Source organism: Erigeron canadensis, chromosome 6, assembly GCF_010389155.1.
Source record: "Erigeron canadensis isolate Cc75 chromosome 6, C_canadensis_v1, whole genome shotgun sequence".
Classification (NCBI taxonomy): domain Eukaryota; kingdom Viridiplantae; phylum Streptophyta; class Magnoliopsida; order Asterales; family Asteraceae; genus Erigeron; species Erigeron canadensis.
In genome coordinates this window covers 2,885,687-2,913,538 of record NC_057766.1, presented here as the reverse complement: position 1 = coordinate 2,913,538, position 27,852 = coordinate 2,885,687, and the positions used below count along the sequence as shown (strand labels likewise).

The following is a 27,852-nucleotide window of genomic DNA, read 5'->3' as shown; positions in this document are numbered from 1 at the left end:
CAAACTCTAATTGACTAACTATAACAATTCAAATTTAAATAGATACAACAGATATTGTGATGGCAGAATATTACTTAACATTCCCCTGCAAGATGGACGAGCGGGAAGCGAGACCAATCTTGGATATTAGCAGCTGAAATCAAGGTCTTAATAGTGGTTTTGTAAGTACGTCCGCTAATTGATCGTCTCCTGAAACGTGTGAGTTCCGTAAAGAACCGAGTTGCACTTTTTCTCGTACAAAATGAAAATCTAAAGCTAGATGTTTCATTCAAGAGTGGAATACCGGGTTCACAGAGTATGTTGTGGCACTCAAATTGTCACAATAAATAGTCGGAGCCATGGACAAATGATAACCAAGTTCTTGTAGAAGATTTGCAAGCCATTGAACCTCGGTTGTAGCAGATGCAACTGCACGAAATTCAGCTTCTGTTGTGCTTCATGCTAAAGTGCTTTGTCTTTTTGAGCTCCAAGCTATAGGATTAGAACCAAGAAAAACTATATAACCAGTAGTGCTTCGATAAGTGCTTTTGTCACCCGCCCAGTCGGCGTCTGTAAAAGCATGTTAGTTGAGAGCCGAACCTTTGCGTAGAAGAAGTCCCTTAGATATTGTGCCTTGGAGATAACGAAGTAGACATTTAAGAGCTGACCAGTGCTGAAAGGTGGGAGCATGCATGAATTGAGAGAGCTTGTTCACTGCGAAAGCAACATCTGGTCTAGTAAGAGATAAGTACTCTAGAGCTCCAACAATGGCTCGATAATCCGTAGGAGAAGGATAGACTGGCGCACCAGTAAGTGTGAGAGTTTCGGAGCAAGTAATAGAAGTAGAAATAGGTCGACAATCACTCATTTTTGCCTTTTTAAGAATATCAGTGATGTATTTTTGTTGGGATAACAGAAGACCTTGAGAGTGTGGGATACATTCAATGCGGAGGAAATAAGAAAGAGAACCGAGGTCCTTCAGGGAGAATTGAATAGACAGTAGGTTGATGAATTGAGTGACGAGGGATGTGGAAGGGCCGGTGCTGATTATATCATCAACGTAGACAAGAATATAAATAGGAGAAGAACCTATAGTGAGGGTGAAGAGAGATCAGTCAGATATGATGGGTTTGAAACCATGAGATAACAGGTAATTTTTGAGCTCATCATACCAAGCACGAGATGCTTATTTGAGACCATAAATGGCTTTGTTCAATTTGCAAACATGAGAAGGGAAAGCGGGATTGACAAAGCCAGGTGGTTGAGCCATGTACACGTCCTCGTTAAGGGTACTTTGCAAGAACACATTGTTGATATCAAGCTAGCGAAGAAACCAGTTTTGGGAGACTGTAATTGTAAGGATTAGGCGAAGAGTAGCAGATTTTAAAACGGGGCTGAAAGTTTCAAGGTAGTCAATGCCGGGTCTTTGAGTAAAACCCTTAGCGACAAGGCGAGCTTTTTGACGATCTACTGAACCCATCAGGTTTGTATTTTGTGCGATAGACCCATTTGCAACCAACAAGATTAGGAGCATGTGTAGAGGGGACTAAGGTCCAGGTTTGGTTTCGTTGAAGTGCATCAAATTCAAGTTGCATAGCTTCACGCCAAGATGGATGCTTGAGAGCATGGGAAATGGTATGTGGTTCAGTGAAAGAAGTTAATGAAACATTATAAAGTTGCAAGTCAGAATTGTGATATTTCGGATTTGGTTTGGGATTTTGGCGTGTGGATGGTTTAGTAATATGTGAGGTAGAAGGTTGCTGAGTAGGTAAGGAAATTGGTGAGGGAGAGATAGATTCTAGTGGTGAAGAATTATTGGCAGTGGGTTGAGAATTAGAAGATTGATTAGAGGAAATAGGAGACGGGGATATGGGGTCAACAGTTGAAGACAAAGAGTGGGTGGATTGAGATGTAGATGTAATGGAGATAGAGAAAGGAGCCCAAATATCAACGTTTGGAATTTCATTTGTAGGAATTGTGCTTGTCATTTTTGAGAAAGGAAAAATATTCTCAATGAAAGTAACATGACGAGAAGTGTGGATTTTATATGAGATGGGGTCAAGAGAGTAGTAAGCACTTTGAGTGGGTGAGTAACCAACAAATATGTAGGGTGTTGAACGTGGATGTAATTTATGAGGAGAATGTGGTCGTAACCAAGGATAGCATAAGCAACCAAAAGAGCGGAGTTTGTGATAGTTAGGATGAGTTTTGAATAACGCGAAATAAGGCGATTGGTTGTTTAAGGCAGCAGTAGGAAGACGATTAATGAGATACGCAGCAGTGGTGAATGCGAGAGGCCAAAATGTAAGTGGTAGTGTGGCATGAGTTAATAAAGAAAGACCAGTTTCAACAATGTGTCGATGTCGTCTTTCGGCATAACCATTGTGTTCGGGAGTATGGGGAGGACTAGTGAGATGAGAAATGCCACATGAAGCAAAGTGAGATGCAAGTTTGATAAACTGACCTCCATTATCAGAAAAGAAAGTTTTTATTTTTGTGTTAAAAAATTTTCAACAAGCTTTTGAAAACGGATAAAAATAGAGAGTGAATCTGATTTGTTTTTAAGAGGGTAAAGCCATGTATATTTGGTGTAATGATCAACAAATATAATATAGTATTTATAATGGTCAAAAGAAGTGATGGGTGAGCACCAAACATCTGAAAATATCATATCAGGGGAGCATTAGACGTGAGAGAAGAAGTAGGAAAAGGAAGTTTATGACTTTTATTAATATTGCATGCATTACAAATAGATGAACAACTAGAATTAAAAGAAATATGAGGCGACAAAAGTTGAAATACTTTGTTGTGTGGGTGACCAAGTCGATGATGCCATGTGGTGGAGTTGGTTTTATGCATAGTGTAGACAACGGGTGAGGATGGTGAAGGCGATACGCGTCGAGAACAAAGTTCATAGATACCCCTGGTTGCCGTTCCCTGGAGAAGCTTGACTTTGGTTTCTCGATCCCTAAGAACAAAAACAGAAGAGTAAAATTTCATGATGAGATTATTATCAAGACAAAGACGAGAAATAGAAATTATGTTTTTAGATAGAGCGGGAACGCAAAGAACATGTTTAAGGAGAATAGATTTGTGTTTGATGAGAAGTAATATGAAACCAATATGAGTGATTTTAAGACCTGATCCGTCACCTATTACAAGCTCTTCTGTCCCATCATACGGTGTGTGGAACGAAAGGTTGTTGAGATCATTTGTGACATGGTGAGTGGCGCCACTGTCATGGAGCCAATTAGTATGATCCGAGCCCGTAGTTAAGCTCATTGTGTTGACTTGAGCATGTCTTGGTTGTGTGTTTCGATCATAGATGGGAGTAACAATTGTTGGATGTAATTTTTTGAATGTTGTACAGTTGGTGAGAGAATGACCACGTTGATGGCACCATTGGCATTTGCCGAGAAATGGTTTTGAACCTGCATTAGAATTGGGGGTTGGAAGTAAACCTTGACCATAATGAGGCTGTTGTCGATTGTAGTGACTGGATGAGACATTTTGTGTTTTTGGTGGCCAAGAACGATTACCAGAATTGTGTCGATGAGTCTGGTGCATGTGAAACACAGCCGCTGGCTGATGTAAACCAGTAACGGAAGTTTGTTGTGCGAGTGAGAGTTCCTGAGTGATCAGCTTCTCGTGTAGTTCATTGAAAGAGATCAACGTTTCTCTGGCTTGGATACCATCCAGGACCGATTTTTATTGGGATGGATCGAGACCATTGAGAATGGTATCGATAATATCTTCATCATCCATCTTCTTTCCAAGAATCGCCAATTCGTCGGTAATAGTCTTGATTTGTTGCATGTATTCGGAAACAGATTGAGTTGGAAGTTTTGTGGTTTGTTTAAGGCGATGTTTTAATTGCTTGATGTGGCCACGACTGGGAGACGCGTAGGTTTTCTCCAAGAGCACCCAGGCGTCACGTGAAGAGGCGACACTTTGAATCATGGGGACGATTTGTTCAGAAATACTTCCGACGAGAGCCCCAAAAAGTAACCTGTCTTGTTGGAACCACTGCGGATAATCAGCATGTAGAGTCTTGCTTCCATCAGTATTTGTGATAGGTGATGGCGCTGGGTGTGAGCCATCAATGAATTTGAAGAGATCGAGACCGTAAAGCAATGCCTGGACTTGTGTTTTCCATGCTAAATAGTTTGATGAGGTTAATTTTAGAGTTGCAGGGAAGGTTACAACTGTGAGATCTTTGACAGAAGTATTAATCACGAGGGATGAATTGTTACTCATCGTGATTTAAGATTTTGAATGAGTTGATGATAGAAATCTAGATAAAATTTTTGTGAAGATGGGTGTGAACTAGGCTCTGATACCATATAAAGTTTATGATATAAAGAAATTGATTTGTAAATCTAATAATTCATTCCAAACCATGACTGCGTACATATACATGTGAAAATGAGAAATAGTAGGAGAAATCTATGCTATACAACAAACTCTAATTGACTAAGTATAACAATTCAAATTTAAATAGATACAACAGATATTGTGATGGCAGGATATTACTTAACAGTGGTTACGTCTCAAGTCAACTCTATCTATTAATGTGTGATATATATATATATATATATATACACACACGAATAAGGGATGAGGGTGCAGATGTGGTGTTGTTTTCATCCACATTTTCTTTTGACAAAAATGGTGTCTGAGCCTCGAAGTAACTATCTCAAAATTGGTGTCTGAAAAACATAATATTATGCATTTCGGAAATGGGGATTTTGTTTATATAAAAAAAAACCATTGAAAAATCTGCTGTGTTGCGGATATAATGTAAGAGCAATCCGTCTAAGAAATGTGAAATACTCATAAGTAAAACCTTTAAAAATTTGCTGTTCATGAAAAAAGAAAAAAAAATCTATATAGATAAATTAATACCTAACTTAACAGAACTATTGTAAATTAATAACTCATAACTTTATAATTAAAATATCTCAATCTTATCACTATTAATTCAGAAAGGTTTTACCGTATTTACAACTCCATTGTTTCGAACCACTTTTGAGATTCAATTCTCAAGCATCATTTTTGTTAATTGAAAAAAAGCAAAGAAATAATTATCTCATTTGCACATGAATTTAATTAGTTTACAAGTTTAATTCTTTAATTACCTAACACCTTACCTAAGGAAAGAAAGAGCGCCTGCGAAATAGAAATGGACGGATACCAATTAAATTGTTAAAGTTTTTACCTGTTTTTTTAGGATTTTTGGCTATGTTTTTAAATGATTTTGAAGAGTCTCAGCAGTAGGATGTGCACGGGTCAAAACCCGACCCGAACCGCGAGAGCATGAAAACGTGACCCGTGACCCGACCCGTGAAGGTTCGGGTCGGGTTCGGGCGGGTCACAGGTTTCCTTCATAATTTTTTGGTTTTTGTCTTCACCCGACCCATCTAACCCGTGACCCGCGAATATAATAAAAATGTCACCCATGACCCGACCTGTTAGGGCTTCGGGCGGGTCGATTTGAGCCTGTTACGGGTCAGGCGCGGGTCAGCGGGTCTTTTGCTCATTTCTACTTGGCAGTTTGATAGTTTCCATTTATCATTTTACTAGATTAGATTCGTATGTTGTACGGGGCTGACCGAGATCATAGATTGTGACAATGATAATTGATTGCAAATTCCAAGGCGTTAGCACACAACACAACAACACATGTTTAGTTTTTTTTTTAAGAGACGTAATATTATTTTTGTTAGTCATAAAAGATATGTAAATGGACTTTTTTTTGGTTAAGTATCATGATATAAATTTTGGATAATTGTTAAGATTTGTAATGGGGTTAGTTAAAAACATATCTATTTTTCATATATATACATTAAAAAAAATTGCCCCCCACCCCTTACCCTCCCCCCCCCCCCCCCCCCCAAAAAAAAATAAAAAAAATAGAGCATCGGCCTATGTTTAAGCTACCCCTGTGTATAGTAAAATAAGAAAAGAAAAAAACATAATAAAATTAATATCATGGATTATAAGTCATGAATTATGAAGTGTTTATACTTCAAAAAAATAATAAGAAATATCAATTATAGAATGTTAGCCGTGATTTCTCAGTAAATATAAATATAACTTTTATATTTATTTTTATTCTATATAAATATTTGCCATATTTACAATGTATGTAAAAAAATTTATTTAATAAAATTGTGTGAAAAAAAATATGAAACATAAGATTTATACTATGTGCCAATGTTTTAAAGATAACTTTAAGTTTAGGTGGATAGCCTTAGAAACCAGGATAAATACTTTTTTAATATGTATACTAGTGTTTAGACCCGTCTATTGGATGGGTAGTCTCAAGATATATAAATCTTTTAATAATTGTGAACCAAAAAGTGTGTGATCAATATCACAACTTAATGAATACGAAAGCTAAAGAAGCAATATATGAAAATTAACTTCATATAAATATTGATTTCAGTTTACCATTTTTTTTTCAACTTTAGTTAAATAAAATAAGAAACAAAAAGTGTATGACCAATATCACAACTTAATTAATACGAATGCTAAAGAAGAAACTTATGAAAATTAACTCCATATAAATATTAATTCCAGTTTAGCTTTTTTTTTTACTTTAGTTAAATAAAAAAAGAAACAAAAAGTGTAGAGTATATATAATTTAAAAAATACATAACAATTCATCAACAAAGATCATTTCGAACATTTTGATTTTCTTCGAGTTGTTCACAACAATGAGTCGTAGATAATGGTTAACATGTGTTGGCTTATAAGATTTTCTTTATTAAAGGTCGGCCATTTTTTATTAATTAAATATTAAGAAAATAGATGATTAATAAGGAGGAAATATTAGGCTAAATGAGGGGGATTAAGGGTGTCAAATGTACCCTCAACATCCTCTTTTAGTTATATTATAAATTAGTATTTATATTAATTTGTAAAAAAAATCTTATTAAATTTGCACATTTTTGTTTTTCACTAACAATTTACACTTTATATCCCTGAATACTTAATTTATAGCCATCAACTTGAAAAAAAGTTTATAATTTTTTAAAAAAAAAAAGTTACAAAAGGTATTTATGCTTAATTTTTTAAAGTAACAATTGCCAAGCAAATCAAGAGTCCTAATAGTTATCAATGAATATGAAAACAGTCCTAATTGTTATCCAATTACCACAGAACAGGTAATTGCAAATAAACCTATTCGTGTTATAGGTCCGCATTATGATAAAATACATATACTTGAATATCAAGTACAGAATCACAAATATATTTATATTTTAATTCTTAATTATCTTTCATAATAATATTACATTATGAATACACAACCGGTTTTAAAAAAAATTCTATAATAAAGAAATTATTGTAGCATGCCTTGTGTAATGACTACGGCAAACAGTTCCATCAATATATCTCAGTTAATAATGACACTGACGAAGCTGTGATTATTGTAATGCAACTTCCAAAGTATAACACACAATATATCTTTAAAATTATAAGTTTTTATTAATTAAATTTATGAAGATCTAGTATTAATAATATCATAAATCCTATGTCCAGTGTTGAAGACGGGTCTAAAATCTCGTTGGTATCCTACAATAATAAGTTTCAATGCAATCAATAAATAAAAGATATATAGTCTCAAAATTACAAGCTTAAAGAATACGTAAATAATAAAATCATAATTTGTAATTATGTAAAAGAGGGAATATGAGAGTCGAATGATTTGTACATACTATTTATGGTGCATTTTAATAATTAATAAGGGTATATTTTAACAAATAATATAAAGTATAAATATTGATATCGTCATTTAATAAAGATGAAATAATTAAATTTGATCTAATGGTTATAAATGAAATTTATCTAAGGTTTTCTATTTATTTAGAAATGAAATTAACACCTTGTTATATATATATATATATATTGGTAGATTGGTAGATAAATATAGATAGATATAGATATAATAAAAAATGATGGATCATTTTTACTGTAAACAACTGAACTTTTTGTACGTATTATCTTTGAAAATTATTACGCATTTGTGAGAGACTTTATTTCTATCTATTGTTGAAAGGGAAAGTGTAGAGATTATAAAAAGAGGAAGAAAACGACTAAAATGAAAATGAAAATGGTATTGAGATCTTTTATAGCCTCGTAGAGTTGTAGGTAAAGCTAACCCTAAACATTTACTGGGCTATTTATTTATTTTTTTTAATCTAATGAATGGGCTTCGTTTAACACAAAAATTAATGGGCTTCCAATTTTTTTAACTTTTTTTTAGAACGGCAAATGGGTTTCCAATTAGTAAAAGTTAGATATGGTAGATGTTAGGGGAAAGAACGTCCGAGTGACCCAAGGGGTACTGGGCCGATACCTCACGAAACACCTCTTTTATGACTTTATCTGGCACACTTTTTTCTCTTCCCCTCTCAGTTCAAAAAGATACTTGATTAAAGGTTCGGTTACGAAAAGAAAAATATGTATAAAAAGAAGATAGAATATTTTAGTGTCAATTATCTCTTTTAGTTTATAAAGCAAATGAAAAATATCCTGAACTTGTACAATTTCTAAGTAATCGTCAGTGTAATTTACGAGTATTGTTTTAATATCACTTGACGTTAGGCAATCTAGTATTCCAATCAGCGAAATTAACTGCCGGTCACCATTAACTTTTGACGTTTTGACGTATGTAATAAATAAAGTTTTGAATTTATGTATACTACAATTTAAACTTTTGATAAAATCATCCACCAATACCATAATGCGGGATACTTCTAATCTAGATATAAACATCTATTTATCTTAAAATATAATTAAAAAAGTATATTTTTGAAGGATGGATCATTATACCTTCGAAAAAGGTTGTACCACACAAACAAACTATCTTGCTTAATAGCACATGTTTTAACCTTAATTAACATAATAAAATCACATCAATTTCAAATAAGGGAAAAGTGAGTATGAGGCTGTTATGCACCCAACTTGGTGAAAAACCTCTCACATACTAATATTTTAATATTTTAAATAAATACATGGCCCCCATGATTTTTACCTTTTAAAAAAAAGTATATGATGGGTTTTTCACCCAACTTGAGTGCCTAACAGCCTCATATTCTCTTCCCCTTTCAAATAATCATCATAATTGACTTGCTACAGTTGAATTTCACTAGTTATAAAATCAGATTCTGTGAATGTGAATAAAAAGAAATAGTAATAAAAGAAAGATTTCAATTTTGATGGCCATAAAGAGTAAAAAGAAAATCAACATTTGATGCTCTCTTTCTTCCCAATTTCATTCTTAATCAAAATCAAACTTGTGGACCTCTTTCTTCTATCCATCATTCTTTCTTTCTTGTCAATAAATTCCCATTCCAAATTCCCCAAATGATTACATTTTCATCCACATTCTTCTTCTCCTCCTTCACCAAAACCCTATTATTATTATTATTATTACCAACAAAAAACAAGAATCTTGAAAAATGTCTCTCACAACCATAAAACTTTTAGGAATCACTCCTTCCAATTCACATTTCAATCTCAAAAACAAAACCCACAAAAATCTCACATTTTTAACAACACCCATTTACCATTTCAACAAATTAGCCACTAAAAATCCAATCTTTTTACATACCCACAACAAAACGATGTCGTTTCATGTGATCAAAAGTTCTCTGATTGAACCAGATGGTGGGGTTCTTGTTGATCTGATTGTTTCAGAGAATAAAAAGGAATTGAAAACTTTGGAAGCTGAAACAATGGTGAAAGTGAGTTTGACAAAAATTGATTTGGAATGGGTTCATGTTATTAGTGAAGGATGGGCTAGTCCATTAAAAGGGTTTATGAGAGAAAATGAGTATTTGCAAAGTTTGCATTTTAATTCGTTACGTATCGAAAATGGGAGTATAGTTAATATGTCATTACCAATTGTTTTAGCTATTGATGATGAGACTAAAGATAGGATTGGAAGTGCTAATGATGTTGCTTTGGTTGGCCCTGATCAAAACATAGTTGCTATTTTAAGAAGGTTTGCATTTTCTTTATTACAACTTGGTTTTATCAGCATTACTATTTTTGTTTGTTTTTAAGTAGTTTCATTTTTAAAGTTATGGGATTTGGGGAAAAAATGTAAAATTTGTTATGTCAAGTGGCCTATGGGTCAATGATGCTAGTTGAATGTGAATAATATCGGTAACTATTTGGGGACGTGTGTGTTCAAGTTCTAGAGCTGTTTGTGACTTGTGAGCTACAAGTTGATTACTGAGATTTGAAGTGATCATAATCGGCTTTGAGTGTTTAGGTAAACTGATTATAATTGTGATTTGTTAAGTATTTAGGGTCAGAGTTATCATTTTTGGATGATCGTTAAGGAGTTGTCGTGAGAGAACTATGATAAGCAAGATAAATGTTGCACCTTATTCGTATTTAAGCAGCAATTAACTAACTGGGTATCTGAATCTGATTCTTCCATTCACAATAAATCACTTTCATAGCACACACTTTTATCAATCATTTATTAGCCTTGCTTTGCAAAGACAATTTTCGAAGAACATATATACGATTGTTGTGGACGCTGCTTGAATTCGTTCATTATAATTTATAAAATTGCTCACGATAATCGTCTTTGTAGGAAAGAGAAATGCACTCAAGCTGTTCACATCAAAACTTACATTTTGCATTCTTTTTTGTTATCAGCATTGAGATATACAAACATAATAAAGAAGAAAGGATTGCTAGAACGTGGGGAACCACGGCTCCTGGATTGCCTTATGTTGAGGAAGTAATATCGTCGGCCGGGGATTGGCTTATTGGTGGAGATTTAGAAGTGTTGTCTCCTATTAAATACAATGATGGTCTTGATAATTATAGGCTTTCTCCCAAGCAACTTCGTGAAGAATTTGACAAACGTCAAGCGGATGCTGTATTTGCTTTTCAATTAAGGAACCCTGTGCATAATGGACATGCGTTGTTAATGAATGACACACGCAGAAGACTTTTGGATATGGGTTACAAGAATCCCATTCTTTTGCTTCATCCTTTAGGAGGTTATACTAAAGCCGATGATGTGCCATTGGATGTTCGCATGCAACAACATAGCAAGGTACTCTTAAAGCTTTCATATTTTTTGTTTTGTTGAAAATAAGCTTCCATTATAAGAATGTACCCTAAAGCATCAGATTATGTGCTGCTAAAACAGAATGTATCTAGTAGTTTAATTATATAGTTATCTGATTCTTAGTATCCTAGTCACAATAATAACTATAAGAACGCCCATCAAACATCCTCTAAACGTACTTTCAACTTCAGCTTTCTTCCTATCAATGGGCCGGGTAACATAGCAAATATTTTTGGCATTAGGTATTTTCAACTATGGAGATGGAAACTGAAATGCCACCTCACCACTTAAATAGTTAAATGCGCTTTGTGTTTCCAAAGTGATGTGAACTAAAATAGGATTTCTTGATCTCTTTGGCATTAGGTCTTAGGTAACCTTAATACCTTTTTGCTTGTTAGTACTGATTCTTGTTATATATATATATATATATATATATGTATCTAGTTAGGACCTAATTATATGAAACGATCTACTACATTTTTAAATCATGCAAATCCATTTTTGTAAATCCCTTCTTTTTCAGGTTTTAGAAGATGGTGTACTTGACCCCGAGACTACGATTGTGTCCATATTTCCATCACCAATGCATTATGCAGGACCCACCGAAGTTCAATGGCATGCCAAGGCACGGATAAACGCTGGTGCTAATTTCTATATTGTAGGTCGTGACCCTGCTGGAATGGGTCATCCTACGGAAAAACGAGACTTGTATGATCCAGATCATGGCAAAAAGGTGTTAAGCATGGCCCCAGGCTTGGAAAAGTTGAATATTTTGCCATTTAGGGTATGTCTTGCAATTTTCTTTTTCTAATATTATGTGGAGGTGGCAAGATGGTGGTTTGGTTGAGTTGGGTAATGGCCAAAGTGACTATGTTTTGGTGCTTGTGGAAATAGGTTGGGTTGTTTTTTATAAGAGTTTTTACTTTTTAGTGGTTATATACTTTGGGCAACAGATGACCCATTTAATTTTGACTCTGTTTTTTTTATTTATATAATTTTAAAAATAAAAATGACCCAAATTGATATATTCATAAGTAAATGGGTTGATATTGCCAAACTTTTGGATTGTCCAAACTAGAGGGAGCTATTTTAATCTGTTTATATGAATATTGGTAAAATAAGGTATATTCTATTGCCATCAGGTCAACCTTGTAATTCTTTTAAAATAAATTGAAAGTTATGTTTTATAAGCTGTCCATGGACCATGGCCTAATCAACTGTTTACAATCTTCTGTTCTGAGTTGCTTTTTAAGAAAATGAATGGTATTTTGTAATGATACTATTGTTTACCATATATAATTATCTGCTTATTTGTTCGGAAAGATGAAGAAGATAAGATGTTGTCTGTTCAGCTAAACATGACCCACCTTGTTTTGATCCCACCTTAAGTTGACCTGTTTTGAGCCAAATCCTACCCAATGCAGATTTGAGATTGGGCACCATTTATGTAGTTATTTTTATTATAACTATATAGTTATTTATATAGTTATTTTTATATAACTAAGGAAAAGAAAACAATTATCCTTCTATTCAGCTTTTTATTGATAACTCCATTAAATGAAGCCTCTTATGTATAGACCAAAAAGAAAAAGATCAGAAACCGTAACATATAACTGCATTCATTTCCAATATTTTTGTTTCAACATAAATTTTTAATTTCACATAATGTTACAATGCTGCACGCTCATCTTTGTCTGTCATCATGAAGAGTGATATATGTATGTAGTCAATGTCAATCAAAGTGGCCATTCTTTCTTGTTTTCATGATTATCACGTCTCATGATCTGCTGATATCTTGACAGGTGGCAGCATACGACACAGTAGCTAAAAAGATGGCTTTCTTTGACCCTTCACGTGCTAAAGATTTTCTCTTTATCTCTGGTACCAAGGTATGTCCAATTGTTGTACATTCTCTGGCATGGCAGGCAACATAGTTAAGGCAGTTTTTGCAACAATTTGGAACATGAATTTGCTATAACTAAATCATCAGAATATACTACTCGTATGTACCCGTTGAAATGAAAACTTTTCATAGTTCATGTGTTTTGTTCCATTCTGGTCTACATGGTACTCATTTGAGCTTTTGTGAATGTAGCACTTAGTTTCTTCCCTTAGAGATACAGAAAAAAAATTGGACTTACTGCTTTTTTATTTTATTCTTTTTATTGTGCTTGTCTGTTATAGTTACGTGAATTCCCTTTGAAAATGTTATCTGTTATAATTACAAGAAATCCCTTCGGAAATGTAGGAATTTCTTCTAGCTTCAGGGCACGTCCCTTTTTTCCCACACTAGAAAATTCTGCTGTTTTTTTAGGTTTTCATACTTAATCAGACTTTTCAACCCATTCCATGCCAAACCCTGCCCAGAATTCGGAATTGAGAACTGATACCTTGTTTAAGGTATAAACTGTAAGCCAACGCTTTGGCATTTCTAAATTTGATAGCCTTGAGATACTTAGACGTTGTTCAAACATGTGCAATTTGTCACAATTTCTAGTCATCTTTTACAGGATGTCTGTACTTTGTTAAGTTCGTTGGTTTGGCTTATGTGCTTACTTCAAACTGATTTGTACAAGTTTTTTTTTTTTTTGAACGGGTTGTACAAGAGTCTTTAAGTTGATCTTTTTGCTTTATATGTTTTTTTTTCTCGAACTCATGTTAATGTAGTCTTTCTTCAATTGATTTCAGATGCGAACGTTTGCTAGAACAGGGGAGAGCCCACCAAATGGTTTTATGTGTCCTGGAGGATGGGACGTTCTTGTAAAATATTATGCTAGCTTGCAAGCTGAAGAAGCTACTCCGGCAGCAGTATCTGTCTAAACTCTAGAGATATTTCATTTATGGCAGAGTCGAAAATGACTCCATTCAGCCATTCTGGCTTGTGCACAACGTTATTTCGTTGTGGTTAATTTTATTGTCAATTTTGTTATAAGCTGGAGACTTGCATGTTTATGTATTCTTTCCGTTAGTTTCGCTAACTAGGTTGTATTGATTCGTTTTATAGCAAACTTATAATATTTGTCGCGGTGTTGGGCATACCAGTTCTGTTTTTAATATAAATCACATGTGATTTAACACTAATATAATAGTTTCAACTTTCATGTCATAGCTATATACAAGTACTCGAGTCGTGATCTATATAATTATATATGGTCTGCATTTGTTCAAAGTTGGGGGAAGAAGGAATTGCAATTATATGTAATAATTAATTGCATAGTTATATTCCAACACCATTGACCATTTAACAGCAACACACTTTGTGGGCCTCAAACTTGCAGAGCCATGCAACAAGAAACAGGTCTCGCATGATGCGAACACTCAGGATTTTTCAGATGGGCGGGATCGGGGATTGCATCGTGATTGGCTTTGTTTTCAGTTTTTGGGCTGTGTTTGCTCCTCTTATTGCTAGAATAGTATGGAGAAGTGCTTATTCCTATTAGCTCTACAAAGTGCAATTTGTGAACTTCTAGCCATCCTCGTTGCCACTTTGCCAGCTATCTTGATAAAAATTGCAGTTATAGTATCTTTTGCAAGTTCTTCAAATTTTGTGGTTCCTATTTGCAAGTTCTTCAATTGTGGATCACCGTTGATGTCTAATTTTCTTGAGTTGTTGACTGTATTATATACGTATGTATGCATCTAAGCGAACGTATCTAAAATGAACATTTGTTATGGTTTTGTGATAACCCAAATGAAACAGAAGTTTCAAAGAAGTTCATAAATATGTGTAGCCACTCCCATATAATCATCACCATCATATTAAAACCATCAAGATTCTCCAAATCCCTAAGTTTAATGTGAAGACCTCAACTTGCCAAGTCATATAAAGTTATAAATAGCCTAACAGACAAAAGTATTGAAACCGGCAACTTAGAGAGCCCTACTCGCCTGCTACTAATGAGAGTTCACATATTTCGAACTGTGATAAACAGGAAATGAGCTGCTTGAACACAATTAACACAATGGCCAAAGAGATTGTATAAAACCTAATATAAAGCTCTGCTCACTCAGCTGAAAAGATGCTAACAAAATAATCGGAGGATCACCCATCAACTTGCAATCACTGCTAACAAAGAGCAAGAGCCCAAAACCCAAAATTCACTCTGTTAACAAACTATGTTGTATCGCAAACATAGAGTAACAGACTAACAGACAAACCTATGCAAACATAGAGATTCCTAATCATTAATGGTTATTTTTTTTGCAACGAAAGCTGATGCACCTATGCACTCAAATTAAGTGAAGAATGATAGTACGTAACCAATGTTATATTTCAAATGGCATATGTAGTGATGCACACTAGGTAAATTGTCCTGTTATACCAGGTTCGCCCTCCCCTCATGTGATATCTGATATTCTGATCATCAACTAATTTTGTCACGCTTTGCTAAAACAGAGTTACGGAATTTTCATTAAAAACTGAAAAAACTAAAAAAGTTGTACTAAAATAATCGAACAATAGACATGACCAAAAATGTAATTGACTTTCCAAGGATTGTGCCTGAAAATTTTCATAGCTGACAGCTGAGGTTTAGCATCTGCAATCCTGATGACTTGAGTACTTGACTGATTCTTAAAGCTATAACTGCATTTGAATTTCTATAAATTGCCCATCCAACTGATCTAGCAGAAGTAACGTTTCCGTGTAGGAACAACAAAAGAATGAACCATGTTCAACATTAATCCCAAGATTCTTGACGGTTCCTGTCTGTGGTTCATAAACTTCAACTGATGTTGATGGCCAACGTTTCGTCGTTTCCACAACAGGTTGGTAATTCATCCTAAATCCTAGTACCTTAGTCATTAATGATGGATCTGGTGTGTTGACAGTGAATAGCTTTGTGAACGATTTTGAAACACCATCCTCCACCATCATCCATACATCACAAACAGGTTTCTTGGCATCATCATAGTATTCAAGAAGAGCAAGAGAATCCTTAATCGTAGAGATTGAGAAATCTTGATAATACTGGTGTGCTACACTACGAGGGAGGTTTATTTCGGTAAAGACTTCACTCACCATATCAAACACAACAACAAGATTAATACCCGTACCCCTATTATAACCTTTCCAATAAATACACCGATCATCTGTAGCTGTTGGACACGAGAATGTAAAATCAATTGACTCAGGAAGCAGATTACCACGCGGAGCTCTCCAAACCCGTGAGCGTAGTGTAAACACCATAACCCGACAAGGACGTTCAAGAAGAGAGACTCTTACAATCATAGGGTCACAATTATCAGGACGAACCCCGAAACCTATACTTGTTACACTAGATCTTTTGTGTTGATAAGGAATATCAATAGCAACGGATTTTGTAAGCGACGGATTCCAAATCACAGCGGTTTTTTTATAACAATCACCAACTCGATAAATACCGGATAAGCATAACAACCCTAGAGACGTACCAACAGTTTCTAGCTCCGTAAGTTGTTCTAACGACAGGGGAACATTTCTAATATGGTGTTGGGAGAGAATGTCATTATTGTCTATAAAGGAAACATATTTGTAATCAGGGAAAGTTAAAACATTGTACCTTAAAAGAAGCCGATGATGTCGGCGCATGTTGGTTTGATTGGTAATAAACCGACGGCTGTCGATTACTGATTTCCAAGCTTTTGAGACCGATCTGAATGTAACAAGTGATTTAACAGGAAGCCTTTTCATGATTTCTACTTGCATTTCAAAAGGAATGATGTCTGACATTTTTTTATTTTTTATTTTTTTTTTTTTCTGATTTTGATTTGAGGTGTGTTTTAAGTTTTTAGGGTTTTGTTATTTTCAGTTTTGTTTTAATTTTAGAGAAATGCTTAACTTGCTAGGTATAGCCGTATAGGTTCGCTTTTGGTGATTGGCCGTGCAACTCCATATGCCGACGGAAGAATTTAAAATGGCCAACTCTAATAGCAATCAAAATTGTTAATTTTGAAATTCAAATAGAATAAAGGCCAAAATCATTATTAATAAAAAGCATCGACTTTAAAAAAATATACTTTGAAATTATACTATAAATAGACATTAAAGTTATATTACTATTTCAATTTCTAAAATAAAAAAAAAACATAATTACCTTATTAATAAAAAGATAGTTTCATTAGAATAAAATATTTGTATAACTCAATAGTTATGTTTATAAATAATCATCATGTTATTGAAGTGTTTATTAAGTAATTTATACAATAAAAATAAATTAATAATTAAAATTATACGATTAATCAAGTTATTAAATTAACCTATAAAATATAATAACATGTTATATATTTATTTCAAATTATAATATAAATATCTAGTTTCTAAACTATTTAATATATGTATATACTTAATATTTTATATTTAATCATATATTTTTTTCAATACGGAACTTATAAAGATTATATATATTTTTTTAAAATTAGTTTCAACATTTCTAACGCAGTTATTTTTAAAATTACGAATTTAAACTTGAAAATATATTTTTAAAAAAATCAATGTACATATTAACACGATTAAATTTGATTAGTAATTGATATTATGTATTTTGATAGATTAATTTGTGAGTTAGAGTAACAAAAGACCTTGTTAACCAAGTCTAGGGTACTATACAACACTTTTAATAATTCAAGGTAGTAGAGCATCTAGTCAACTAAGTTCAGGGTACTAAAATGTATATTAGCCTAGAATAAAACCTAATATAAGGACAATATATTGATGTGACACATCAGTGTCATATCAACATCACACAACACCATCCAGCAATCACACTACATCCATAACAATAATCATATCATACCATATTTTTATATTAAAAAATTACACTTTCCATAATAATATAATATATACCACTCACATTCCATAAATTTTCATACTAATTTTTATATAAATAAAATGAAAAGACACACCACACAACCAAATCTCATCGCTGACCCTTCAACTTTGTAACTTCCACACCAAATAGACATTGAAGTTGTAATGATACCACACCATGTCATCGGGGTGGAAGCTAAGCCGTTGTCCACATGATACACCATTACAAGTACTCTAAGCTAAAAAAGTTGCTTACATATTCTATCTAAGATTTTTTTAATAAAAGACCCCTAGTCTTGCAAGGGTTTGTTTTTTTTTTTTTTTTTTTTTTTTTTTTTTTTTTTTTTTTGTCTCCACAAGCAAATGTGTTAACTAATTGATCCAAATTTATTGGTTAATTTTGGAATTTCAGTGCTAGAGATAAAAAAATAAAATTAAAACCAGGTTTTCCACCTACTTTGTATGCCGGTAATCCTATGAAAACCATCTTCTTTTGTGCTGGGTAACCTTGAGTTGTCTCAAATAAATCACCATGACAACACGGAGTATATTGTGTATTAAATAAATGTGAGGTTCATTGTAGATGAATGGTAAGAAAATAAAAAGTGAAAAAAGTAAGAAGATGATGCTGATATGGTTGGAAAAAGTATGGGTAAAAAGGGTGAACGACTACAAATATTCACCTATGAACGAATAGCATATTCTACGATGTACATATGGCGTTTTGAATATGAAATCACCTCATCCTGCTGTTGTATCCAACTACCCATATGCAATAATAGTTGTCATACATCCAAGCCAATTTTGAATTTTTGATAATGGAAAACAGAAAACAATTAGGCCCGTAGTCCCGTACTATTGTAATTATAAAATTCAAAACGTTAATAGGATAGCATAATGGAAGACTAAAAAATTTTTGGTCTCTGGAAGCAAAATGTGATTGCAATCGAGTGTAGTAACCGATAAATAAGAAGTGTGATGCCTACCGAACAAAAAAAAACATCCCTTGAGTTTATGTAGGAGTTCCAGTATTATACAATAACTTGGAACATGATTTGTTATACCGAGTAACTATTAACTAAATTATCAGAATACACTACTCGTATCTACCCGAAATGAAAACTTTTTATAGTTCACGTGTTTTGTTCCATTCTGGTCTACATGGTACTCATAACTCCTTTGAGCTTCTTTTTTCAATGTAGCACTTCGTTTCTTCCCTTAAAGATATACATAAATAAATTTTTTTGACATACTGGTTTTTTTTTTAATTCTGCTTATCTGTTATAGTTACAAGAAATCCCTTTAGAGATGTTATCTATCTGACATAGTTGCAAGAAATCCATCTGGCAATGTAGAAATTTTGTTATAAGCTGGAGACTTGCACGTTTATGTATTCTATTCGTTAGTTTTGCTAACTAGATTGTATTGATTCGTTTTATAGCAAACTTATAATATTTGTCGTGGTATTGGGCATACCGGTTCTGTTTTTAATATAAATCACATGTGATTTAACACTAATATAATAGTATAATCTTTCATGTCATAGCTATATATAAGTACTCGAGTCGTGATATATATAATTACATGGTCTGCTTTTGTTCAAAGTTGGGGGAAAAAAGAAATTGCAATCACTTGAAATAATTTTGTATAATTGCATTCCAACACCATTGACCATTTAACACGAAAAAAATCCGGATTGATGGTCGGGGATACCTTGGAGCATGTTGAAATTGAAGGTTTTAAATTCCTTGAACTTTTCTTTCAACACAAATTGACAGGAGAAATTCCAATAAGTACTCGGCTTTTAAACGGGTCAAGCTTCCTAGGCAACACATTCTGTGGGCCGGCTCAACTTGCAAAAATGCAAAGCCATGCAACAAGAACCGGGTCTCACTTGATGCGAACACTCAGGATTTTTCAGATGGGCGGGATTGGGGATTCATCATCAGCATTGTGATTGGCTTTGTTTTCGGTTTTTGGGATGTGATTTGTCCCTCTTATTGCTAGAAGAGTATGGAGAAGTGCTATTCCTATTATCTCTACAAAGTGTATCTTGTGAACTATCTTGATATAAATTGCAGTTCTAGTTCCTTTTTGCAACTTCTTCAAATTTTGTGATTCACTGTTGATCTCTAATTTTCTTGATTTGATGACTGTATTAGATGCGTATGTATGCATTTACGCAAACGTATCTAAAATAAACATGTGTTGTGGTTTTGTGACAACCCAAATGAAACAGAAGTTCAAAGAAGTTCATAAATATGTGTAGCCACTCCCATATAATCATCACCAACATATTGAAACCATCATGATTCTCCAAATCCCTGAGTTTAATGTGAAGACCTCAACTTGCCAAGCATATAAATAGCCTAACAGACAAAGCATTGAAACCAGCAACTCTGAGAGCCCTACTCGGCTACTACTCATGAGAGTTCACATATTTGAGCTGTCATAAATTGGAAATGGGTTGCTTGAACACGATTAACTCAATGGCTAAAGAGATTGCATAAAACCTAATTTGAAGCTCTGCTCACTCAGCTAAAAAGATGCTAACAAAATAATCGGAGGATTACCCATCAACTGCAATCAGTGCTAAGACTGAACAAGAGCTCGAAACCCCAAAATTCACTCTAGAACTGCAAATTAAGTGAAGAATGATAGTATATAACCAACGTCATATTTCAAAATGGCATATGTACTGATGCACACTAGGTGAATTGTTCCTGTTATATGTACCAGGCTGGCCCTCCCCTCATATGATATCTGATCATCTACTCATTTGGTCATGCTTTGCTAAAACAGAGTTACAGAACTTTCATTAAAAACTGAGAAAACTAAAAAGTTCTACTAAAAAAATATACGAGGAACATACATGACCAATTTGTAATTGAGTTTTAAGGATTGTGCCTGTAAACTTTCATAACTGAGGTTTAACATTTGCAATTCTAATAACTTGAACTGATTCATAAGGCTATTACTGCAATTGGATTTCTATAAATTACCCATCCAACTGATGCAGCAAAAGTAAGGTTTCTGTGTAGTTAAAACAAAAAAATGAACCCCAAGATTCTTGATGGATCCTGTGCGTGGTTCATAAACTTCAACTGGCCAATGTTTTGTCGGTCCCATGATAGGTTGGTCATTCTTCGTAAATCCTAGTACATGAGTGTGTAACAAGGCCCCTAGTGTGATGGTGAATAGCTTTGTGAATGATTTTGAAACACCATCTTCCACCATCATCCATACATCAAAACTTCTTTCTTGGCATCATCATAGTATTCAAGTAGAGCAAGAGAATCCTTTATCATAGAGATTGAGAACTTATAATAAAACCGGTGTGCTACAACATTAGGGAGGTTTATTTCCATAAAGTCTGCACTCACCATATCAAACGCAACAACTAGATTTAATTTCCTCTCTCTCTCATAAGCTTTCCAATAAATACACCGATCATATGTAGCTACCGGAGACACGTTTGCATAATAAACTGACTTAGAAGGCAGGTTACCACATGGAACTCTCCAAACCCGTGAGCTTAGCGTAAACACCATAGCCCGGGAAGGACGTTCAAAAAGACAGACTCTTAGAATCATAGGGTCACAATTATCAGGACGAACCCCAAAACCTATACTTTGCACCTTATGTATATTGCGTTGCTTAAAACATAGCGTAAGGGATTTTCCAAGTGACGGATTCCAAATCACATCTGTTTTTTTCCAACAACCATCCTCTCGATAATAACCGGATAAGCATAGCAATCCTTGAGACATACCAACAGTCTCTAGTTCTCTAAGTTGTCCTAAAGAAACAGGAACATTTCTAACAGGATGTTGGGAGAAAGTATCATCATCCATAATGGAAACATATTTGTAATTATTATCCGGGAAAGAAGTGTTGACGACATTGTACCTTATAAGAAGCCGATGATGTCGGCGCATGCTGGTGTGATCGGTAATAAAGAGAGGGCTATCGATTCATTCTTTCGAAACCGTTCTAAATACAACCAGCGATTTAACAGGAAGCTTTTTCATGATCTCTAGTTCTCTACTTGCATTTCAAAAGGAATGTTGTCTGACATCCTTCCTTTTTCTGATTTTGATTGTGTTTTCAGTTTTTAGGGTTTGGGTTTCAATTGGGATTCTGAGATGATATTGAACAATTTTGTATAGTCGTATAGGTACACTATTGGTGATTGGGTCGTGCTAGTCCATATGCGACGGAAGAGTTTAAATGGCCCACTCGAACCCCTATGCAGCTGTTGCTGTAAAGTAAACGCACAAATATTTTGAAATGGGAATTTCGTTGCAACTAACAGCGGGAGGTCTAACATACGTTGTCATAATCTGGTCCGTGCTAGAGAGTTCATTCGAAGTGAAAATGCCTATTTCAAATACACAATGAGAGGGAAACACCCTACTAATCCGCCTTAAGACAAGACGATTAATAGGGGTAGACTTGAACTAATAATATCTAAGTCAAGCCCTCATAAAGGGATTTAATTCCTATGTTCTCCCCAACACTTGAACCCACAAATATGACAATCAAAATTGTTAATTTTATAATTTCAGTGAAATAAAACCGAACTAGATTTTAGGCTTGTATTAAATATTACCGAATTTCTTTTATACAAACTCTTCCAATAAATTAATATTACCTAGGTTTCATTGATGTCTTTCATAAAAGTTTTCAAAGATTTCTTGTGTTGTGATTTTGTTTGTAAGGTTTAATTTATATAAGAAGAATATGTACCCTAAATATAGTTTGATTCTAATACTAATAACAACAATGGTTATCCTAATTATAATCAGATTATGATTACTGATAACAACAATATTACAATTAATAATATAAAATAAAATATTGATATAAATATTAATTTGTATATTTTCAAATGTTGTAACCATTTAACTTTTAGCTATATTTTGTTACTACTGGATAGACATTATAAAATAAAGTATTACTTATTTTTAATTTGGGTTAAAGTATAAAATGGTGATGAAAACCAAAAAGTGTAAATTAATTTAGACATGTGTTAATTTAATTAATTTTGAAAAATTAAGGGCTATTATTGATTAATTAAGGTTAGATCAGCTGCCTTTTATTATATTTTACAGGCTTTGGAATTAAATACCACATTGATATATAGGGAGAGGTTTATATGTAAATAGTCTTACCTCTATCATATCTAATGTAAAAAGTTGTTTACATATTCTGATTAAGAAAAGACCTCTGGTTAGTATGGGAGTCGTCCTCAGGGGGACTTCCCGAATGACCGTACCGAGGAATTCTACCGTCTTAAGTCTTAAACATTAATTAAGCAACCTCACTTATATGCTCCTCTCCCCTTGCTTTATTAAACCAATAACGTCCTTTTTTATGTCTCCACATGCAAATGTGTTAACCGATTGATCCAACCGGTTAATTTTGGAATTTCCCTTTTTAAAAATAATTAAGATAAAAAATTCCCTTTTTTTAACTTAGGTTTTCCACCCACTTTATGTATCGAGTAATCACATGGATACCATTTTCTTTTGGGGTAACCTTAAGTCATCTTGAATGAATCACCATGACAACACGGAGTATATTGTGTATTAAATAAATATGGGGTTCAAATTGTTGGTAAATGGTTAAGAGCAAATAAGAAAGGGAAAGAAATAAGATGGTGATAATGTGTGGTCGGAAAAAGTATAAATGAAAAAGGTAAATAGTTATAAATGTTCTGATATGAATGAATAGCATATTCTTACATAGGCGTTTCGAATATGAAACCACCCCTCCCTCGTGTTGTACCCATATGCAGTTACAGTTGTCAGAAATACAAGCCAATTTTGAAATTCTGATAATGGAAAACAAAAAACAAATAGGCCCGTACTATTGTAATTATATAATTCAAAACGTTAATAGGAAGCATAATGGCAGACTAAAAATTTATGGTCTCTGGAAGAAAAAACCGAAAAAGAAGTGTGATGCCTGCACGAACAAAAAAACACCCCTTGAGTTTATTGGAGTTCCAATATTAATCTTCACTGTCAACACAAATTTGCCTTTCCACTTCTAAATTCATGATTGAACTGAACTTACAACAAGGCATACAACAGCAAAATATGGTTATGCATTTTGAAAGGAAAAGCTGATGAACACTTGATGAATTATGTTGGTCACAAATGAAGTAGTGCGCAATTACCAAAATCACCCATCACTTACACGACACATGAGTGTTTTTAACGACCCTTTGACGAACGTTAGCGGGAGGTATGGTCCGAGTGTGAAATTGCAAAACACGGGTATGATTGATGTAATTTCGATCTTGCAGGTATGAAACTAGTAATTTTGACCAAACCACAAGTATCATTCTCTGTTAGTGTTATCATCACCTTTTCTGTAGCAACTACAATTGACGGATTCCAATCTTTCGCATATTCCATCTTCTAATAGCAGCACCTGTCTTGTCCTAATTTTGAAAAGCTCTAGACTTCTCAAGTGTATTGATCTTTCAAAATCAACCTCTAATTAAGCTACTGAATGCAACTTGCCAAAACAACCTTCTATGTTTATAGGTGCATAAGGTGCAATTTCTTTTCATGCGTCAACCAATCCCCACGGAGTGTGAAAGAAATACATCATGGGTTGCACTTCAGTTAAATGTAAAGCAACAATTAATTAAAAACAATACCTTATGTTGGTCATATATTATTGTGAGACCTGTCCACCAGTTCTATGTAGATAAGTCATAAGAAACTCCAAAAACCCTTTTGAAGGTCTTCTTGTTTTCTACACATACAGTAGCCCATGTAAAACAACATACAATAGCCCATGTGATCAGTATAACCCTCCCAAAAGCTGATAGAAGTAGATTCGGGTTTTTCTCATCCATTCATTTTAGTTCCCTCGCAGTCAAGCTCCAAAAAGGTGTCTTATTTAGTAGATTTCAATATGTATGTATAATTGTATATATGAACTGTATACACTCAAATACTCTTGGGACTGTGTACGGTTTGCTAGTAGTAATAATGCATTCTTCTGCCTTTTAAAGAAAAAAAAAACAAACTGGACCTCTAAGTAAGCACCCATCAAAGCCTACAATTTTTCTATAACTTGCTTTCCAACCCTCCCGGACTGCTTTATAGCATACACAAACCTACTGAAAATTGTTTTCTCATCAAGCATTACATTGACACTAAGTTTCATTGTGGATCCAGGATTCAATTTAATAATTTCATGTGCATATATTGATATATAGTCCCTTATCCTACCATAGTGATATGTTAACCCACCCACCAGATCATATTACACCTTTTCTTTTGATCTTCTACATTGATTTGCACTAACTGTTATCGGAAACTGTTCTACGCAACACTTCCCAATCCCCCACATGAAAATGGGTCTTGATCATGATCCTCTGTAGCCTAAAGAATAATAAAAAAAAAAATATAAAAAGGCTGGATAGGGCTGCCGTTTTAGCAGCTGATTCGTAAAGAACTTGAGTCTGCTATTCTTTTCAATAACGTCTTAAAAGAAACTGGTTCACAATATAAAGCAAAATGTAGATGGTTAGTCCAGAACTAAAGCCAGTCAACCAGCCAGATAGCCACATCTACATGTTAATGTAAATGATTTACAAGTCTAACTTGATGCACTTTTGCTCTTGGAGTCGGATTGTTCCTGTAATGATTTACCAGATCATCTTGTATTGCAAATATAGAGTAATAGACAGCCGTTTATATTCGACTGTCTGTCATTAAAAAGTTTCTGATAAAATGTTCGTAAAAGCTTGAAATTCCAAATACAAATGTAATGTCAAAAAGAAATCACTTGGCATCAATCATCAATGTATATAAGTTTATTTACCTAAACATCTTAGCAAGGTAAACTAACTTGGATGATGACTTCAGTATGATAACTGTAATCTGATCTCTCTATATATTGTGCATCCGGGTGATTAACCAGAATTAGAGTTTCTGTGTAGGACCTCATGACGATTTAACCACATTCTCCATGAATCTCAAGATCTTTAATACATTCTAATTGTGGTTCATACACATGAAGTGAAGCAGAGAATCTTGATAATCATCTGTCATCGTTTCGATTACAGGTCCATCATTCTTCCTGAATCCAAGTGTTGATTTTAGTGATGTACCAGGGGTGTTAATGATGACTTCAAGGCTATAACTGCAATTGAACCTTTACAGAATGCTCATTCAACTGATCCAACAGAAGTAAAGTTTCCGTGTAGGAACAACAAAAGAACACATCATGTACACCATTAATCCCAAGATTCATGATGGCTCCTGTGCGTGGTTCATAAACTTCAAGTGATGCATATACCCCATATTCATCTGTCGTTGTTGCCATAATAGGTTGATCATTCTTCCTAAAGCCTAATACTTTAGTTTCCAATGGTGCATTTGGTGTGTTGATGGTGAATAGCTTTGTGAACGATTTTGAAACACCATCCTCCACCATCATCCATACACCATAAACTAGTTTCTCTTCGTCATAATAGTATTCAAGTAGAGCAAGAGAACCCTTTATCAAAGAGATGGAGAAATCATCAACAAACCGGTGTGTTACACTATCAGGGAGTTTCATTTTCCTAAAGTCTTCACTCACCATATCAAACGCAACAACCAGATTAATACCCCTTTCATAAGCTTTCCAATAAATACGCCGATCATCTGTAGCTACTGGACACGAAAATGTAAAAGAAATTAACTTAGAAGGCAGTTTACCACGTGAAACTCTCCAAACCCGTGAGCTTAAGGTAAACACCAAAACCGGGATAGGATGTCCAACACCATTGATCAATACAATCATAGGGTCACAATTATCAGGACGAACCCCAAAACCTAAAGCAGATGCACATATCCCCTGCTGACAAGGCACATCAATGGCAACAGATTTTCCAAGTGACGGATTCCAAATCACAGCTGTTTGCTTAAACAAAATAACCTCTCGAGAATAACCGAATAAGCATAACAATCCTTGAGAAATACCAACAAGTTTGCTTGGTAATTCAAAAGACACGGGAATATTTCTAACAGGGTGTCGGGAGAGAGTATCATTATCCATAATGGAGACATATTTGAATTCAGAATCAAACATATCAGGGAAAGTGTCGATATGGTACCTTATAAGAAGCCGATGACGTTGGCGCAGGTTGGTGTAATCAGTAATAAAGAGAGGGCTGCCGATCATTGATTTCCATGCTTTCGAAACCAATCTAAATACCGCCAGTGATTTAACAGGAAGTCTTTTCATGATTTCAACTTGTATTTCAAAAGGAATGTTGTCTGACATCTTTTCTTGATTTTGATTTCGAAGGATAGGGTTTTAATTTGGGTTTTTGATTTGAAAAGTGCTGTTGTCCGCCTCTTTTTTGATTGGAAGTCTGAAAGGCCTGATAGCAGGAGACCCTCACTACACATAAATACATAAACACTATTATTAATAATTATCAGTTTATAATAGATTAAAAATCATATTTCATGAATAATAAGAGGTTAAATAAGACAAAAACATTAAAATTGAAATTAAAACATAAAATAAATAACATAGATAAAGAAAGATAAATACGAGTATCTATATTAGTCAAAGTTGAAAGTGGATATTGATATTAAATTCACTGCTCATCTTCTTCACGCCTTTGTCTCTGCTTGTTTGTAAGGCGAACCGAATTTTTTTTTGTTTTTTTATCAAATCCCAGCCCACAAAAAAAAAAAGAAAAAAAGGGAAGAAATCAATACGCTTTCCTCTCACAGCGCAGTGGCCACCACTTTGAAGCAATACACTGAGGAATACGCTGCTTTCATTAACGGGAATACGCCGGTAGTCATATATGTATATAAATAAGATGGTCTAAATCATATATATATATGCAGGGATTAGTTTCCTAGAATGCAAAAAACTTTAAACGAATGTTTATAGTAGGAAATAACTAAAGTTGTGTGTATTGTATGTAAATAATTTTGAAATAATGTTTATTGTA

The 27,852-nt window shown here is 34.1% G+C and overlaps 4 protein-coding genes across 4 annotated transcripts; 1 reads left to right on the top strand and 3 right to left on the bottom strand.

The window, feature by feature from the left end:
• Positions 1 to 562: 562 nt before the first annotated feature.
• On the bottom strand, positions 563 to 1,249 carry LOC122604099 (uncharacterized mitochondrial protein AtMg00810-like). The gene is made up of 2 exons (XM_043777001.1): positions 1,177 to 1,249; positions 563 to 1,068 (listed from the first exon to the last, which is right to left on the bottom strand). The coding sequence occupies exons 1-2, from the start codon at positions 1,247 to 1,249 to the stop codon at positions 563 to 565; spliced, it is 579 nt and encodes a 192-aa protein (XP_043632936.1).
• An 8,113-nt stretch (positions 1,250 to 9,362) lies between these two features.
• LOC122603353 (ATP sulfurylase 2) lies at positions 9,363 to 14,186 on the top strand. The gene is made up of 5 exons (XM_043776028.1): positions 9,363 to 9,991; positions 10,660 to 11,065; positions 11,604 to 11,864; positions 12,883 to 12,969; positions 13,769 to 14,186. The coding sequence occupies exons 1-5, from the start codon at positions 9,447 to 9,449 to the stop codon at positions 13,898 to 13,900; spliced, it is 1,431 nt and encodes a 476-aa protein (XP_043631963.1). The 5' UTR covers positions 9,363 to 9,446; the 3' UTR covers positions 13,901 to 14,186.
• Positions 14,187 to 15,463: 1,277 nt separating this feature from the next.
• On the bottom strand, positions 15,464 to 16,841 carry LOC122605870 (putative F-box protein At5g50220). The gene is made up of 2 exons (XM_043778830.1): positions 16,621 to 16,841; positions 15,464 to 16,539 (listed from the first exon to the last, which is right to left on the bottom strand). The coding sequence occupies exons 1-2, from the start codon at positions 16,788 to 16,790 to the stop codon at positions 15,660 to 15,662; spliced, it is 1,050 nt and encodes a 349-aa protein (XP_043634765.1). The 5' UTR covers positions 16,791 to 16,841; the 3' UTR covers positions 15,464 to 15,659.
• A 9,189-nt stretch (positions 16,842 to 26,030) lies between these two features.
• LOC122604098 (F-box/kelch-repeat protein At3g23880-like) lies at positions 26,031 to 27,164 on the bottom strand. Its single transcript, XM_043777000.1, has one exon. The coding sequence runs from the start codon at positions 27,162 to 27,164 to the stop codon at positions 26,031 to 26,033; it is 1,134 nt and encodes a 377-aa protein (XP_043632935.1).
• Between the last annotated feature and the right edge of the window lie 688 nt (positions 27,165 to 27,852).

Excerpts from the sequence above, each read along its gene's own strand:
- LOC122604099 (XM_043777001.1), bottom strand. The coding sequence starts at position 1,249 with ATGGCTCAACCACCTGGCTTTGTCAATCCCGCTTTCCCTTCTCATGTT. Across the intron at positions 1,069-1,176 it reads ATTGAACAAAGCCATTTATG|GTTCTTCTCCTATTTATATT; the intron begins GTCTCAAATAAG and ends CCCTCACTATAG.
- LOC122603353 (XM_043776028.1), top strand. The coding sequence starts at position 9,447 with ATGTCTCTCACAACCATAAAACTTTTAGGAATCACTCCTTCCAATTCA. Across the intron at positions 9,992-10,659 it reads ATAGTTGCTATTTTAAGAAG|CATTGAGATATACAAACATA; the intron begins GTTTGCATTTTC and ends TTTTGTTATCAG. Across the intron at positions 12,970-13,768 it reads TCTTTATCTCTGGTACCAAG|ATGCGAACGTTTGCTAGAAC; the intron begins GTATGTCCAATT and ends AATTGATTTCAG.
- LOC122605870 (XM_043778830.1), bottom strand. The coding sequence starts at position 16,790 with ATGTCAGACATCATTCCTTTTGAAATGCAAGTAGAAATCATGAAAAGG. Across the intron at positions 16,540-16,620 it reads CATCATCGGCTTCTTTTAAG|AAATGTTCCCCTGTCGTTAG; the intron begins GTACAATGTTTT and ends ACACCATATTAG.
- LOC122604098 (XM_043777000.1), bottom strand. The coding sequence starts at position 27,164 with ATGTCAGACAACATTCCTTTTGAAATACAAGTTGAAATCATGAAAAGA.